Below are 19339 nucleotides of genomic sequence, written 5' to 3' on the forward strand. Positions count from 1 at the left end.
AGGAAGTATAGGTGTTGTCCATCTCTCTCTAATCTGTAGCTAGTTCTTGCTGAGTAGCTTGTTTGGCAACCAAGTTATCATACGGCAACTGGCACAATTATGAGTTTGAAATTCTGTTTGTGAACCAAATTGTTCAAAAAGTAAATTGATCAAAAAACCAAGGTTTGACTATACCTGATAAACCCAATAGCTTGATAGTATTTGAAACTTGTTATAATTGCTTCAGCTTCCAAATGAAACAGAATATACTTGATGGTAAATATACTATTTTTACCCAAAAGATAACTTTAGTATTGTAGTACAGTCAAACCTCTGGTTACAAACACCCATTTATGAACAAAATTATGAATGCCATATTTATTCCAGTTGCCATATAATAACTCGGTTTCCAAACAAGTTGCTCCACAGAGCTGACCATCGATGATCAACTTCCTATACTTTCTATGTTAAGTTCTTAGAGTGAGGTTTGATTGTATTTGGTTACATACATTCAATCATCATGATTAAGTTGTTATCATAGTTCAAATTAATAAATGAATGCATAAAATTATCATTGTAATATTTATTACTTGATCTTTGCTTAAAACTTTGATATTTTGGTCTGCTGTCACATATGTTAAACAAAAATGAACTGCAGAGTCAAAAATCATAATTATTTCAGTTCTATCCTACATTTCATATATTTTTATTATAATACACTGAAAAATTAAATACAGCAAGAATAATGTTTACAATAAAAGATTCTCTTAAATTATAAAAATATATGTTTTTAACATAGGAAACTTTATTACATAGCATAATATGTACTACATTATATATATACTGTTTATTCTTTCTAATATTAGTAAAATATTAAGATACTAATGTTTGTAGAGAGATGAGGACAAATATAGTTGTGTAGCCATGATACCAATTATCATCTTTTTCAAAATTTGAATGAACTTTCTTTCCATTCTGTGGTAAATATTCATTTCCAATTTCTCCTCTCCCAAATAATCCAAAAAGAGGAACATTTGGAAAAATTTTATGAAATGCTTCAGCTTCAACATTAGACTTATTGTAAAGACCACATCCTCTTCCACAACATGCAAACATGAAAGCAATACAATTATTTTCTGGTATGTTACAATTTTTTAATTTTGTAAGTTTAGCTAAAACTTTATCTTCTGTGTTTATGTCTTTGTCTAAAATTATCGAAGCAGTTTGAATATTGTCTCCTGCAAATGCTAAACCAGTAAACAATTTATATGCTTCTTCTCCATTTTTAGTTGGTGCAGCTATTTTATCAACTACAGCTCCACCTATTGCCAACTGATAATCTTGTTTTGTCAAATAATGTTCTATTATTGTTTTAGCTGTTAATAGGTTATCTGGATTATGTTGAAAAAATACTAGCAAACAACCTAAATGTTTGTCCTTTGGTATACCCATTAATTCATACACAAATGTATTGACATTGTCATTTTTTCTCAAGGCTTTCTCGTGGCTTTTTGATATACTAAACTGATATATTTCTATTCCAGGCAACATGGGCAAAAAGAGAGCAGATAAACCAGGTGCGAATTCTGCTTCAATTGGTGTTACATTATATATAGGAGTTCCTACTATTCCTAATCCTGCACAACTCACAATCCTACAAGATCTTGGTAGATTGGATTCTAGAAAATCTGTCACTGAAAGTTATTTATTTTCATTAGAAAATTAAGTAATAAAAAATTTTATAATTGTTTTAACATTTTATAATGTATTTAATTGACAAGAATAGTTTAATACAATAACATATTAAAATTTTTAAAAATACGTACATAAAATTTTGAAACTAATCCATAAAATTCAATAAAATAATATCTAGTTAAACTCTTTAATATGAAATTAAAAGATTTTTATTACTTTAAATAATTAAAATTTTAAATAACATTTTCAGATTTCTTTACACAACTTATACTCATATTTAGAAATTTTTTAATAAACACCTTGATTTTAATAACTTTTTATTGATTATACTTCTTAAACAGTCATAACTTTCTGTTAAATATGTTTGCATGATTCATAATTCCAAAATTTCACTGATTCCATAAGGAATTAAATATTAAAATAATAATTTTATAAAATTTGCTTGACTAGTTATTATAAAAATTGTTATCAAAAAGTTTAATAGAAACAATTTTTCTGATATATAATTGCTTGAAGCAATCCAATTGCACAATGAAAAAGTTTACATATCACATAATTATATTAATTAATTCTAAAATAACTTAAATTTCAAATAATTTATATTTAAAATTATTAACTGTCTGTTTATTGGATATACAGTAATCTCCATTTATGCAAGTAATTGGTTTCACAAATATAGCACATAAATGGGGATATTACTGTAAATGAACTATTCCTACCCTGACATTGAAAGAGAACATATCCCTCTCCAATTACAAATGATCCATGAAATCAGAGATAATTTACATCAAAGCGAAATTTAATACATTTATTTTTATGTTATGTTCATTTTTTTAATTCTTCAGATCAAATTACAAAAAATAAACATAAAACATTTTTCTCAATCTACATGTACTGTATTTTACATTGTTAGAAAGGATACAAACTACAGGATTAAAAGATAATCATAGTTTCTAATGTGACGCTGATAATTTCACAATTGTGAATAAAGGATGGTGTTTGAGAGACATCATGTGAACTAGATGCTTATGCACACAAAATATTTAGATGCAAAGATGTGACATCAATATGATGTGGCAACAATAAGCACAGTACATGGAAGCAAAGGAAGCATCATCACTTCAGCAACTTGTCAAATGTGCATTGTTCCATTTGCATACATGTACTTGTAAATGTTGCTCCTAGTGTCAAAATCTTAAGTCTGACCCTACTTACGATTGTTACGATATGTACTGGTGGCAACACCAGCGGCGAACGAGAGCATAAGTCGTCAGTCGTCTGTCATACAACTTACCGTGTTTGTGTCCACTTGTAATGTATTTAACTAATAGTTTATAATAAATAGTTCTTAAACATTACTAGTCTTAAAGACAACCAAGATCCAACATTATAACATGGTGTCAGAATTATAGTCGTTGTCGTCGTCTTCCGACTAGCAGCACCTCGAAATAATGAGTTCACTGGTCAGTAACACAGATCAGCCATCTTTAACTTTGTCCCGTTTAAGTGATCAACAGGAACTATGCGGCAACCTGGTTCCATCGTTATTATTAGAAGGAAATTTAGCTCATAACTGGTCAATCTGGTATCAGAAATTTAAAATATTTTTGCGGACTAGTAATTTAGAAAGTGAAAGTGATTCCCATAAAGTCGCCATATTTTTATGTTTTGTCGGAGAAGATGCATTACAGGTTTTCAATTCCTTTAACTTGGATATGGACAATTGTCGATATTTGAATGTAGTAAAAAAATTTGAGTCTCATTGTAAACTTAAAACTAATCTCGCAATTGAGAGAGATAATTTTTTGACCAGAAGACAAAAACAAGATGAGTCAATCGAAGACTTCGTAACTCACTTAAGAACCTAAGCCTAACATGTGAGTTCGATAATTTCCGTGAGTGTTTGGTCCAAGACATGTTTATTGTTGGTTTGTCGTCAAATAATAAAGTCATCAGAGCTAGGCTACTTCAGGAAGAAGGCTTAACCTTAACGAAGGCCATCAGCATAGCCAAAAGCATCAAAATTACTCATCATCAGGCGGAGCAGATTAAAAAGAACAGTGATGCTCAGATACTCAAAATCGAGAAGTTCAATCACAACAACATTCATTGAGGAAATCTACAAAATAAAGCAACAAGTAGCGGAAGGAGGACAGTCTTAGGTGGTCATAGAGAATTGTCATCGGCAAAGTTCTCGAGGTTTCGTCAAACAGGTCAGGACAATCAATTATTATGTACACGTTGTGGACAGGTACACCGAAATAAATGTCCGGCTACTAATGCTGTCTGCAAGCTTTGTAACAAAGTAGGTCATTATGCAAAATGTTGTCGTACTAGACAAGTGACAAGTAAAATATGTTAATGTTAGTGATGATCGTGACCATGGTAGTAATAAGTTGAATCTCTTTGTCATTAGATCTATTAGCAGTTATAACAATCGGTTAAGTGAGCTGTGGTTTCTAAAACTAAAGATTAATAACAAAGTGTTAGAATGTAATTTGGATACGGGTGCTCAGTCTAATGTAATGTCAATAAGAAATTATAAAAGTTTAAAAATTGCTAGAAAAATACAATCTACGGCTGTAAGGCTTACGTCATTCTCAGTAAATGATATACAAGTTTTGGGAACGGTGTTAGCCAATGGTATAATCAATGATAATTTGTCAGCTAGTATTCATTTTATAATTACCAATACTGATAGTCAGACCATTATAGGGCTACCTACAATCCAAAGACTAGGTTTAGTCAAAAGAGTATTTAAAATTAATAATCATGAGTCATTCCTGTCGCAGTACAAAGATGTATTCGAGGGTCTTGGTTGTCTACCAGGTGAATATGATATATCTGTTAACAAAGATATAGTACCAGTGATAAAACTGCCTAGAAAAATACCGTTTATGTTAAACGAAAGGTTTAAAAAAGAACTGGAACGTATGCAATCTTTAGATGTTATAGCAAAAGTAAGTGAGCCTACCGAATGGGTAAATTCAGTCGTTATTGTTGAAAAGAAAGATAAGTCATTGCAAGTCTGTCTAGATCCAAGAAATCTGAATAGAGCAATAAAGAGGTGTCATTATCCATTACCAACTGTAGAAGAACTGAGGTCAAAATTAGCTGGTGCTAAGTATTTTTCAACTTTAGATGCACAGTCTGGATTCTGGATGATAAAACTGAGTGAAAACAGTTCAAGGTTAACCACATTTAATACGCCTTTTGGTAGATTTAGATTTAAGCGTCTTCCTTATGGTGTGTCAAGTGCCCCAGAAATTTTCCATAAAATCATGACTGATTTATTCTGACATACAAGGAATCATGATATATCTTGATGATATACTGATTTATAGTCAAACATTAGAATCCCATAACGAAATACTGCAAAAAGTCCTAGAAAAAGCTCGTCAAATTTATTTAAAGTTTAATAAAGATAAGTGTCATTTTCTAATGAGCGAAGTCAAGTATTTAGGTCATATTTTTAGTCAAAATGGTATGTGTCCTGATCCAGCTAAAGTTAGTGCAATATGTCACATACCGACACCAAAGGATATAACAGAACTTAAACGTTTTTTGAGAATGGTAAATTATTTGGGATCTTACATTGATAACTTAGCTGATAAAATCATCAACCTACGTCTATTGTTAAGAAAGAATATAGCGTTTTCATTGGTCAGAGAAACAGCAGTCAGAGTTTCAATTATTAAAGGAGTTAATAAGCAATGCCTCCAGTCTTAACTTATTTCCATCCTAATCAGCCTTTAACATTGTCTGTGGATAGTTCAAAGGCGGCAGTTGGTGCAGTCATACTACAAAACAAGAGACCCATAGCCTATTCATCAAAGTCATTGACAGAGAGTCAGTCCTGTTATGCTCAAATAGAAAAAGAGCTGTACGCAATTCAGTATGGTTGTAACCGGTTTCATCAATATATTTACGGTCATAGGGTCATTGTGGAAACTGATAATAAACCTTTGGAGACATTATTTAAGAAACCATTGTCTGAAGTGCCAGTGCATCTACAGCATATGATGCTGAATCTGCAACATATCATCTGAATGTTACATATAAACCAGGCAAATTCCTGTTCATAGCAGATATTTTAAGTAGGGCTCCAGTAGATCCACCCGATGCAGAGGATTCTCTAGAGGAAGATCTCCGTATACATGCAAACTTATTGATGACTAATCTTGCAGTGTCCCCTGAACGTCTAGAAGAAATTAAACTAGCGACCCCGATGGATGCAGATCTCCAAATCATTATGAAATATTGTCTTACTGAGTGCCCTACATCAAGAAACAAGCTTGATTGTCAATTAAAACCATACTATAATATATGTCAAAAACTACATGTCATAGATGGTTTATTGTTTAAAGGTCATCTACTTGTAATTCCTTTAAGTCTTCATCCCAAAATATTAGACATTATTCATGAAGGTCATTTAGGCATCAAAAAATGCCAAAGACAAGCAAGAAGTATTGTATATTGGCCAAACTTAAATGTCGATATAAAAAACAAACTAGAGCAATGTCACGCTTGCATTAAATTTAGAAGCGCAAAAACTTATTATGACCAACACACTAAAGTCTTATCTCCTTTAAAGGAAGGTGATGAAGTATACTATAGAAAGAGTCCAAAAGAACCTTGGTCACCTGCTTCTGTTGTCAAAGTTGGTCCAATGCCTAGAACATATGTCATTACAACACCAGATAGAATTCACTATAGAAGAAACAAACATCATTTATTGAAGACTCCCAGAACAACAGAAATGCCAACTTGGAAAATAAAAGATACAGTTAACAGCATGCCTATATCTAGTCCAATTACTCCTGAGCAGGCAAACAGCCAAACAGAACCTGACAAAATAACTGAACCTGTCTCAGCACAGCCCAGAGTTCTGACAACCCGCTCTGGCAGGCAGATAAATAAGCCTCGCAGATTTTCCTTTACTGAGAATGACAAAAGCCCATAAAATTTGTAAACATACTATATTGTTTATGTTTGTATTTTCAAAAAAAAAGGGCATGTTACGATATGTACTGGTGGTGACATCAGCGGCGAACGAGAGCATCGGTCGTCAATCGTCTGTCATACAACTTACCGTGTTTGTGTCCATTTGTAATGTATTTAATTAATAATTTATAATAAATAGTTCTTAAACATTACTAGTCTTAAAGACAACCAAGATCCAACATTATAACAAAGATATGACACACAATCCCAGTTTATTTGCCCACCTCTGTGACCTTTAACCTCCAAAATTTAATAGCATCAATCCCCTAATACACAATCCTCCCTACAAAAGTTCAGATAATTTCAACAAAAAACACAGGAGTTATTAAGCTTCAAAGAGGATGAACAAAATCATGCCCCCCACACACACTAACATTCATATACATACAGAAAAAACACTCAAATTTTTTTGCATCTTGATGTTTCAAGGTCTTGAGTCCAAAAATGTAAAAATCCCTGTTGTATAAAACAGCCAGAAAAGTAATAAATTAAGGTCAGCATTACATGGGATTAAATGTGACTGGTTTAAAAATGAAGTTAAAATGACACATCAAACCATTTTAAACATAAGTGCAAATACAGGGTGACAATAATTAACCCGTACAAGTTTTTTGTATCATAAATTTATTAAAGAAATGAAAATTAGCAAAACAACAGCATATAACAGTGACAATACTTTACGTATTAATCGGATATTCAGCCAGTTTTAAAGTGGCCTACTTTTGCTTTGATGCAGAGCCCCAAACGCGTTTTGAAATTCTCAGCGATGGGCCGCGCTCTTCTGGAGACAGTTTGTCTCACTCCCAGCGCAAGGATTGCTTCAGCGACTCCAAACTTTCATGGCGCTTAGAACAGACCCTGGCCTCCAAAATGGACCACACACTGTAGTCCATTGGGTTCAGATTCGGCGAGTACGGTGGCCATTCCGCAGACGAGATGAAATCGGGAAAATGAGCCTTGCACACTCTTGAGTCTTCTTCGCCCTGTGTGTCGGCGCCGAGTCCTGCTGAAACGTCCATTTCGCACTGCCAAAATGCTGCTGAGCCCACAGAAGTACCACAGCCTCGAGAATGTCATGATGGTACACATCTTGATTGATTTTGGCCCCTTGATCGACGAAAACAAGGGGTGTCTTGCCGCTCGCACAAATTCCGCCCCAAACCATGACTGACATTGGATTTTGTGATGTTCGATGACGGCTGAGCGTCCAGGAGCCCCGCGGACCAGTTCCTGTCGTTTTGATGGTTGTACGGAGAAAAGCTTCTCGTCTGTGAAGAGAATGCACTCCCATTGTTGACCTGCGGCCCGACGCTTGAGTTAACGGGATCTTTGGAGTCTCATGCACTTGTTTTCATCGGTGAGGAGCTGAATCTTTTGGAACTTGTAGGGCTTGAGTACAAGTTCCTTTTTCGCCATTAACCGCACCGATTTGAGATTGATTCTGATCTCAAGAGCAATTTTTCTCATGGAGACCTTCGCATGTCAGTCAACTCACTTTGTGATGATCTTGCGGTTCCTAGACGTGTTGACAGTGCGCTTTCTTCCACGTCCGGGACGGTCACCATTGTGGCCAAGCTCCTTGAATCGCCGAACTGCATCTGAGACTGTCGTTTTTGGAACACCGAACAGACAAACAATTTCACATTGATGCTTTCCTTGCCGGAATAGCTCCAAAATTGCACAACATTTGTTCGACACCATTAAAAAAATAAAGAACTAACCCTTCTTACATCGAAAGTATATCTACACGGGCAGGAAATCATGGAGAATTAAACAATATTATGTAAATTGGTGACAGTAAAAAAGTTCAGGTGCAGCATTGCTACAAACTTTGTACGGGTTAATTATTGTCACCCTGTAAATGTCTTATCTGAAGAAGAGTTATTACATTGAAATATGTATGAAACAAAAAATAAATAAATTCAAGATGTTTATGTAGATCAGTGAATTTTTCTTGTAAATAATAATATATATGGATGAATAAATATAATCATTCTGAACATTTGCTTTAAAAAATATCAGCAAAAATCACTAATGGCAATAGTTCTAATTTTTTCCTTACAATGCAAATGAGTTCACTAAATGAGCAAACATTAAATAAAGAGGTAATAATATTTTAAAAAGTGTTATTTTATAATATAAAATTTAAACATTAAATTTGGCATATTAAATAGTTTAAAATAAATCAATAATATTGAAAATTTGAATCATACATTGTTTATCATATCACAGATTTACTTCAGGTATAAACATTTATGTTTAATCCAATTAAAGTTTGAAAAATATAAATATTGATGTCTGTCAAACTTTAATGGAGATCACTAAATGACAGATTATAAAGTATAGTCATAGTAAAATGTAACATTGTTCCTCATTAAGTAATAATAAATGAAAATTTAAAACATAATTTATACATATATTAAATAACCTTACTTACATGAATCATTGTAATGATTTCTATCTGACACAGTATAGGATTCTTCAGCACTTTTACTTTTACGTTTTCTTTTTCTACATATTGGCTCAGAATTTGTATAGTTTGTGAAGTTACTAAAATAATGTTCTGGTTTTTTAAATATTTTGTTTGAACCAAACAAGATTACTAATTCAGGTTCACTTCTTGCTGTTTTTAATACATCATAAAAATGGACACCAATATCCACTTTATTCTGAGCATAACAGCTTTGTTCAGAATTATGAACAGAATGGGAAGAAACACAACATCGTCGTCCTTCATATATCTAAAAACAATGAGAATAATCTGTTAATAATTATCAAATTTTAAACTTAATAATAATTTTATTTAAAAATATATTAGAGCAATTATTATATTTTTCATTACAAAAAATCTTTAAATATATAAAAATAAATTCAATTTTAATATAACAATTCACAAATAATACTAAATACACAAAATCAAGCAATTACTCATTGTGACGATGTCACAATAAGTAGTTGCTTTGTTAATCATATTTTAATTTTAAAAATCACATGATTTCCAGTCCAGACCAGAAGTTTTTATGTAGCTAACGGTCATTCCATATCCGGACTAAACACCTACCCAAAAACCTTTAAATAGTGCAGCCGAAAACGTTCAAAATATTAAAGTTTGGCTGCACTATTTAAAGGTTTTTGAGTAGGTTTTAATTATATTATGTAGTCCCAGAAGAATTCCATATCTGGTTTCGATTTTCATCTATCTACTCTGTTCTCAAAATTAAGGAAGGACAAATGGATAACAGAGGGAATCTACAGGTGTGCAATTTGAAAATTGCAGCCCAATAAATAGAAATGTGTAAGAAAATTATTATTATTTATTAATCTGGAAAAGAACAAGTTGTTGAATCATAATTCCAGTGGTCTCATAAATTTCAAGCTGCACAATAAAACAGTTACTATTGCAATTCCCAGAGAAAATTAATTATAATGTTTCTTACATTGCGCTTACAAAACAAAAGTTAACCCCAATCAAGCATTTAAACCCAATAAGCTTTTCTCATTTGAATAGAATTGAGTTAGCTAATACTAATCACTTTTCTAACTGGGTTCTTTTAACACAATTTCTGAAATGGAATTAACCTTCTTTGGATTGATCAGTGGCATGACTTTATTTCAATTGTTTTGTATCTATATGGACATTGATGGACATTGTCTTTTGTAACCAAATGATATACCAGATTTTTATTCGGCTTTAAAATCTAGCACATTATTTGGTAATACAAATGTATTGAATTGTTGTATACTGTATGTTTTTGATTATTTATCTTGTTTTATTAAAAACCATTCAATTGCATGTAATATTTTACTATATATTAAAAGTGAATAAAAACAGATTGTCAAATTATATTGAGAAAGTTTTTACATTAATAGAAGTATGAGCTCTTTTAGATGAGCTTGGATTGAATATGCAAAATTTTACAGTATACTTAAAAATTGCAAAAATTTAAAATTTTTTTGTGCAAGGGGGTTTTCAATAAGTAATGACTTATTTTTTTAAGCAAAAGTGATAATGTATATGGAAAATACAGAATATATGAAACGAAATATGTGGATTAGGCTACTTCTTGACATAGGAACCATTCAGGTTCAAGCACTTGTCCCAGCAGTGCCCCTGCTTGAAGATGTCAGAGTTGTAGAACTGTTTCCTGGCCATACAATCATCAGCAAACAGCCAATTTAACCTCCTCATCAGAATGGAACCTCTCTCTAGCTAGGAATTTCTTCAAAGGACCAAACAGGACACTGAGCAATTTTTCTGATAGCATCTTCAAGTGAATGCAGAGGTTGCTTTGAATCCTTTGATCAACAGCAACTGTTTGAAGCAAAGCTGCACTTACCGGATGGCCTGACTTGTGCTTATCAATCACACACTGACAACCATTTTTAAACATTTCACACCATCGATGAACGTTTGAATAGTTCATGCAACCGTCACCATACACTTTCTGTATTTCCGCATGAATTTGTTCACATTTCTTGCTCCCTGCCCATAGAAAACAAATAACACTTTGCAGTTCTTTTCTTTCTATTTGTCAGAAATGTCTGACAGGCAACACAATTGTGTTCCAATCTTGCAATAGTGTTGCCAGAAATTCAAACTTCATTTACTATATTCACATTTTTGTGTACACATTAAAATGTTTGTTTAAAAAAATAAAAGGCATTACTTATTGAAACACCTTTGTATTATTAAAAACAGTAGTGTTATTTTTTCCCTCCTCCTGACCTTTGGGCACTAAGAGTCTTTTTTTCCCAAACCTATCATGGGTTCGACTAAGTCCACAACATGGTGGCTGGGTGTTAAGGGATGGGGCACAAACAAGATATCTGGGATGGTTTGACCATGAAAAATTATTAGGGTTTGTCAACCTGTTTAGATCCAATCCCAGGTTCCCCAGATAAGTAGGCTGGCACCTACATTTCTAGAAACCTACCCCCAACCAATTATTTTAATATTTAGTGTCAGCAATTGTAACAATAAAACATCCAATTGCAAAATTCTCATGTCTATCTTAGCATACATTTTGCTTGTGCTTTCTGCTAGAATTAAAAACTAAAATGATATCAAGTTAATCTAAATCAACCTTGAATTCCAAATGAACACTGTCTTAATTTCTATTGTGATTATTTCAAATCAACTTTCATTCTGTATATGTAGTGTTAGGGGAGAGAATTTATTTGAAGAAACTTTTAAGGTTTATGCAAATCTTTAAACAATTTTTCTTCAAATATATAATACATAATGCTTTTGTCTTCAACTTTCAAATTAGGTCTACCAAATTTTCCATATGTATATAACTTATTAAAAATGGAAAAAAATATATCACACTAACCTTATGAGGCTTTGCAAAATTTTAACTTATCATGAATGTTTTTGGTCCCCTTAGGACCTTCTTCAGGTGGAATTCTAGTAGAGGGGGGAAAAATGTATATATATTATATGTTTAAATTTAAAAGAAAATTCAAAAAAAAAATTGGAACACATCCGAAACAGAAATTAGAACGATAAGATTTCTTTTTTCTTTTTTCCCCCTCTACTAGAATTCCACCTGAAGAAGGTCCTAAGGGGACTGAAAACATTCGTAATAAGTTAAAATTTTGCAAAGCCTCATAAGGTTAGTGTGATATATTTATCAACGCTTTGTTTTTAAGATGGATTTTAATGGAAAAAATATTGATTTCTGTTATGAATACAATTTCAATTAAAAATGAGCTGCTAATTGAGATAAATCATCATTATGCAATTTCATATGGAGATATATTTTTTTTGTAACTCATTTATTTGCTATCATCTGTATTTAATACAAATATTGTGTATTTGTATTTAACATACATAAAATAACAATTGCATGATCATTAGCTAATTTTCTATATACTTTTTGCCTTAGGACAATTTTATTTTTTTAAATCAGTAATTACTGTTTGAAATCTGAATATCTAGAATATGATGACAAAACTGACACTATTGTATTTAATATATATTATGATATCTTATATTTTATACACCATCTAATTCAAAAGCTTTTCATCATTATCTATCCACTCAAGAACAGAAAATTTTTTTATTAAAAATTGATTATAATTGATAGTTTAAATGCAAATTTTAATCTGTCAGGTAGAAATATATCATTGGTTTTCATTTCATTTAAATAATTATGAATAGATGACAATCAAAAGTACCATATTTGTAGAACATAGAAGATAATTAGAATTCGCAATTAAATTCACTAAATTTTGTTATATCACTACAGTGAAATGTGGCTCAACATTATTCTGATAAAAAAAGAATACTTTCCTATTAGCTTACAATAATTATTTTGATTAAACTGCCTACTTTGAATATAAAATGAAACAAAAATACAAGAAAATAAAATATTTATCTTGAAAATATTCATCGTAAAAAATAAAACACAGTATTTTATCTCCCAAATAGCACAATAATTGTAATAAATGACTCATTCTTCAATTATACTTATGCATATAAATATTAGTAGTTTAATTATCTTATTAGTTTAATTGCACATTACATATTTTGAAACTTGAATGTTTAAACACCTAATCATTGCCAACTGCTTTACTGATAATCATGTTTCCACTGGAAAACAAACTTAACAATGTAACTTTTTTTAATTGAAAAAGTTTATCTTGACGATTAAAAGTAAATAAATTAAAATGTGTACAAAATATATTGTGATTAAAACTACTTTTCAAATAATTGTAATTATTAAATTAAATATAATTACACTTATTAAATGTATTCAAGATTTTAAAAAAAACTGCTTAATTAAATTGCATTATTTTTATAAAATATTTATGGTTAATGATGATTTGAAAATAAACTGATATAGTTCAAACCTCATACAAAGTTTTATAAGAATTAAATCACTTACAGTACTAAAATATTTTAATTGCATTTTCAAAATATGAATTCATGAATGAAATTAAATATGTTGTTGATTAAAATTAAAAAATGGCTGATGTATTTGCATAAAAATATATTTTAACCATTTTACATTTTTTACAGAGACATAGTCTCAAGTCATCTCTGTAAGTAAAAATTGTTTTTGGATTTTTGTAGGCAATTGCAAACAATGGAATTATAAAGACACTTTGTATCTTCAATACTGTACTATATTGTATTTTTATAAATTTATTGTTATTTAAATACTTTTTGAAACTTCTGTTTAAGAAAAATGTGTTTTATTTTGCAGTAAACACATCTTTTTTATCGAGGACAAATATTTTATCAGATGCTCAATCTAATAGTGGCAAAGAAATATTCAAAACTGTCAAACAGTTTGAATTTAAAAATCTGAAAATTATCTAGCTCTAGTTTTTACAATAATTTCTTGTCTCTCTTTTATCTTCTTTTATTAAGCAATTCATAATTTGTTTCTGTATAAATGGACTCAAGCATTCATTTTTATATAGTTACATTTACTTGCTAGTCATTTATCACTTTAAACATAACTTGATAAAGCTCCATGTTGTTTATTTTTTAACATTGAAAAGATGAGTATTTTCATAACTTGTCTATGCATTTTTTTCTTAATTTGGAAAAATATTTAAATTATGGTAAATTGACTATTTTCATATTGATATTCTAAAATTTAGATAAAGCCAAGACTATAAATTTTTTGTAGTCTTTGTTCTACTTAAATTTGGTTGAAATCTCATACTTATCAATAAAAAGTGAGATGAAAGTTAATTAATGAGAGATACAAAATAAATTAATAAATTCAATACGTTTATATATAATAAACAATTGTATAAATTTATTAATGTATGTAATGTATTTGATACATATATGTAAAGAGCTGGTATATAAATCATACAGTACAAATATAAAGCTAAGGATTGTAAACTTCATATCAAAATATTATTGTTCTTAACAAAACAATTTGATCTAATTATTTTAATGTGGCAGTATCATTGCTGGTAAGCAATGATATTGCCACATTTTGCATGAAATGTAAAATGTATTTGTAATCTCAAATGTATCAACCATATAAATTTGCCCAAACAGATCTGCTAGTATAATAATCATCAGTGACCAATAATCTAGGTAAGTAGAGGCAATATAGCCAGTTTAATTCTAACACAATGTATTTATATGGGATTTTTTCAAATTTGAGTACAGAATGTATGATAGTTATAGATTATTTTATTGACATTTTAACAAGAGCACAATATTGGTATCCTACCATGTTTTAGCAAGAGCATAATATCCACATCCTACTGAGTTTTAGCGAGAGCACATGACGGAAACCAAAGTAAATTTTCAGTTATTTTAAATTATAATATCTCACTTGAAATTCACACCATATATTTTTAATAAAAAAAAAAGACATTTTCCCGACAATTATAATATTATTTTTGTCAAGAGACCAAATTATCATTTGCATAAATTTGAAATTTAATTAGTCAGCCTATACTTTTATCATTATACATTTGTATACAAATACATATTGAAACTGAATACAGTAAAAACTGCTTAGGCAACCACCTGCATTCGACAGGCATCTGTCAAAACAGGCAAAAATTTCTGGCACGGAATAGTTTATACATAGAGTCTTTGTTTAAGTTACCCATATTAAACAACCACCTGTGTAACGCAACTGCGGGCATCGATTTTTGGTCCGAAACAACATACAACAATTGTAATAAGCAACCACTTCTGCAAATATATCTAGTCTGAACTATTGTTTGAACCCACCTTGGAGAAAGAGGGACTTTATCTCCTACCCTTGAAATTAGGTGCAAGCGTTAATGAATTAGTCTAGCAACAAAAGAAATTCATTTCAGTTTGTTCGAAATTGTTCAAAAAACGAAAGAAATGAGAAGTGCCGTCATTAGAAGATCGGGTTAAAGTTATCAGAAAAAGTGAAAATGGTTTATCACAACGGAATTAGCCGCGAAGTTTAACTGTGGAAAAACGAAATTTATTTTACCGTAGACCTACAGTATTTTCCTTAGGCGTATAAAATACTGTATACGATACAATTAATTGGCTGGTCTCATCATCTGATAAAATTTATTTTATTTTATTTTTTTTTGAAGCTCATTTACAGTACATGTGCAATAAATAGTTTCTGTATCAACCTACCTTATTTCCACAATATTTTTATAAAAACAATATTCAACTAATTTTTGCAGGCAAACAATAAATGCATTAACACAAAATCAGGTTTACAGGCAACCTTCCTTTTTCAATTCTGCAATTGTCATTGATGTAATGAAATCGTATTAGGAGAAAAAATAATAAAATCGTTTTATTATTAATTAATAATTTTTTATTGTACTTAAGAAATTATTAAATATTTAAAAATAAGATTAAACTAATAAAAACCAAAACCAAAGTGATAGAGAAATACCATGCGCTTTTATATCGACGACATAATACATGTAACTGAGGAGCAAACGAAGAGAACCAACTTGAATTAATTATCTTGGAAAAAAAGAAAGTGTGCATTTTAATCGAGAAAATGCGAATACTGTATTAATCTTTAAAATACTGGTATTAAATCTGTCTTATAAAATCATGACAAGTTCTGTTAATCGAGTTATCCGATAAGAATAAAATACAGTCCCAATGTAGCTCTATCGTCGAAAAAACTCTCTTATTTTTGCTCGCCTCAAGTTTTGCTTAGTATATATGGTTTTTAGCCATATCCGTGTGCAAAATACGTGCGGAAATATGGTGTTACAGAACCACTTGTATCGAACGACCACCTGTCTAAAAGACTACTTTTTGAAGGAACCGTGGGTGGTCGCCATAGGCAGGTTTTACTGTATTTGTCTCTTATGAAATAATAAAATTTTAAGTTACATTAAATTTATTTTGAATTACCTTAAAGATCCTAAATATATCATGTCTCTGTTTTGCAATCACTTTAGAAACATTATGCCATAACTTGCATACATTTCCACATCGTTTTAAATCCTTAATACAGAAATTTTTTAGAATATTTTCTACAATTGGCGGCATCGACGACAGCACTATACCAATCCCTTCGTCGGTAATCTTTGACATTTTCTCACCTGAAACTAAAAATTGAAAATACTTTCACAATTCGGCTTTTATCCACATTATAATTAAACTAATTTTTAATATTCAATGAATATCTTTCACGTGACATAAAACTCTTTTCTTCAGTAAAAGTTTCCTTTCGTCTAGATTTTCCGTTCAAGATATTCTTTATTACTTACCGCTACCGAAACTACAACTGTTTATATCGTTTACTTATATTTACAGGTTCTATTCTAATAAATGCAAAACTTTATTATTAATGGTACAAATCTATCCTGCAACTCCGTACCAAAATGCGGGAACTTTAAACAATCGCGCCACCTGGCAACAAAAGATGCTTCGTATTTTACTGTAATATTTTATATAATTTTGTTATCTGCTTTCGTTCATCCTGGATTAGTATAAATTTGGCAATTATATTAATAAGAAATATAAAATATCCCTGAAAAATGTAATTTAAATTTTCTATATTAGTTGTTTTTTTTTTTTCCTACGGAATGTTGTGTATCGGAATTCATACATGGCTTTGTATATATAAATATAGTGGCGAGTACGGGCGTGAGCTCTTTTTATCGTGTTTGATGCCACCGTGAGAAGTAGATGGAAACTGATGATGGTAAATGCGCTATAGTATTCTTTCTTAATTCATTTATTGTGTGTGAATTGTTTTATACACGACTCCTTTGAGATACCCAAGAAAGAAAAATCTGGCGATCGTGGGGACCACAATACTTTAGAAATAAGATGATCGCAGAGAATTCTCGTAAGAACTGCAGAATTCGGATATTTCTGATGAAACTCATCTTCAACGCGTGCGGAAAGAGCGACTGGCGAAATAATGCTCAACAATGAAAATCCGTTGTTCCTGCGAGAAAAAAACAATTTCTCTCTCGATGGACAAAGCAATACTGCAGCCAATTACACAAAAGTCAGTTTCTACTAATAGTCAGCAGTTGCTATGGTGTTATCTTGTGACGGGAAGAGACAATAAAAATAACCGAACAATTTACAGAAACGAATATTTTGATTGTGCGACTTTTCGATCACCCTGTATATAATTTGTATTAAAACAATGTATATTCGGTTAATGTTCCAAGACAGAATATTTCATTCGAGAAAGGCGCCAGTATACGAGGTAATTCAAATAAGAAATGTTAGCATATTCTTCAACTATACTTGATATTCTGAAAAATGTGGCGTCACTTTTCAATATAGTCTCTCTGCTTCTGAATGAAGATTTGCCATCTTATGAGAAATGCATGTGTTCCAGCAGATAAAAATTTTTGGAGTGTATATAGCTATTCACGCACTCGCCTGTTAAATTTCTTTATTACAAGGAAATTTCCTAACCATCCAGCTACCCTATTGTGGCCTAACCGAACCTATAATTGTCTTGCCAAAACAAGGTTCTCTTATGTTTTAGCAGAACACCCTGCGTGAGCAGTTTACGTTTTGTTCTGATTACTGGCTTTAAATGTGTCTTTAGGAGATCAGTATACAATTCACTATTTATAAGACGTTCTCGATGATTGTAATGATCGATATCGGATTCCTTGTAATCCCCGAAAACATAGTAGTTGTGTTTTAGTGATGAGGTGTGACTCCATTCTTCGTTTACTCTTTTGGTTTTGGGTTGAAAGTAGTGTACCCAATTTTCATCACCAGTAAACGGTGTTAGGTAGCATTTCTAAATTAAGTTGACGTTGACTTTAGTTATTTGAAACGATCGATTTAATAATTTTATTATTTTATTGCTTTGTTTACTGTGCATTTTGCATCTTTGTAAAAATAAAGAAGTTTTTATTCTAACACCAGGAGTTTAAAAAAGCTTCTATTTTCTTCTCGTAACGTCTCAGAAGGGCCTGAAATCCGCATCACTGCTTCCATTCTTTCATTTCTTGCGTCAATTATTTTGGAACCCATCTTTCAACACTTTTCGATACTGCTGCTCGTCATAGGTGTTTCAGATCCAACGCTCGTATGCAAAATGTCGGCCAGTTCATTAATAATGCGTCGGTCTTGAGTTTGTTCAGCCGTGGAGCGATGGCCTCGGATGTCACAACATCGTCCGTGCGATCCGATCGTAGTGTCACTCACACCTGACTGACCTGCTTTGAACTTCCATTCATAGAGGACATTTCTAGACTCCACTGTGTGAGCAATACCGTTCACCTCATTTCGGAGAGAAAAGAAACGACTTGTTATTACCACAGTTTGGATGCTGCTGAATGATGGCTGATACTGTGTGTGTTTATTCGTTAAGCTAATTGTTTTTGTATATAAATCATTTAATTGTAAAACTACGTCTTACATCATGTATGGAAGAAGATATATGTTGATTCTAGAAGTAATAGAAGATAGAAGAATCAAAGGCACAAAGTGTGCTAAGACTTGCTACTGCAGTGATATGCAGGACTACCATATTGTGCCTTCATTTGACAACAAATATTGATAGATTTTGTCTTCATTTGTGAAGAAACGGATAATTGATTGCTTCTTCTTCATACACACCTCCAAGGAGCCGCCATGTTTGCAAAGATACCACATGACCTCATGAGTGACGTAAACTATAAAAATCGTACATATGGGAGGAAATGTATATCATATTCCAAGCGTGATCGCGAAACTATA

The 19339-nt window shown here is 31.4% G+C and overlaps 1 protein-coding gene across 4 annotated transcripts; it reads right to left on the minus strand.

The window, feature by feature from the left end:
- Positions 1–669: 669 nt before the first annotated feature.
- Positions 670–17009, minus strand: LOC136978753 (F-box only protein 22-like). Of its 4 annotated transcripts, none has more exons than XM_067274561.1 (4): positions 16998–17009; positions 16529–16725; positions 9116–9419; positions 670–1673 (listed from the first exon to the last, which is right to left on the minus strand). In XM_067274561.1, exons 2-4 carry the CDS (start codon positions 16709–16711, stop codon positions 853–855), a joined length of 1308 nt encoding a protein of 435 aa, XP_067130662.1. In that variant the 5' UTR covers positions 16712–16725; positions 16998–17009; the 3' UTR covers positions 670–852. The 4 variants fall into 4 exon arrangements, with proteins under 4 accessions (XP_067130662.1, XP_067130659.1, XP_067130660.1 ...); XM_067274558.1 differs by having other exon boundaries at positions 16529–16741; positions 16900–17000; XM_067274559.1 differs by having other exon boundaries at positions 16888–17000.
- Between the last annotated feature and the right edge of the window lie 2330 nt (positions 17010–19339).

This window comes from Centruroides vittatus, unplaced genomic scaffold (assembly GCF_030686945.1).
Source record: "Centruroides vittatus isolate TY-2023 unplaced genomic scaffold, ASM3068694v2 contig_549, whole genome shotgun sequence".
In the NCBI taxonomy this organism is placed as follows: Eukaryota; Metazoa; Arthropoda; class Arachnida; order Scorpiones; family Buthidae; genus Centruroides; species Centruroides vittatus.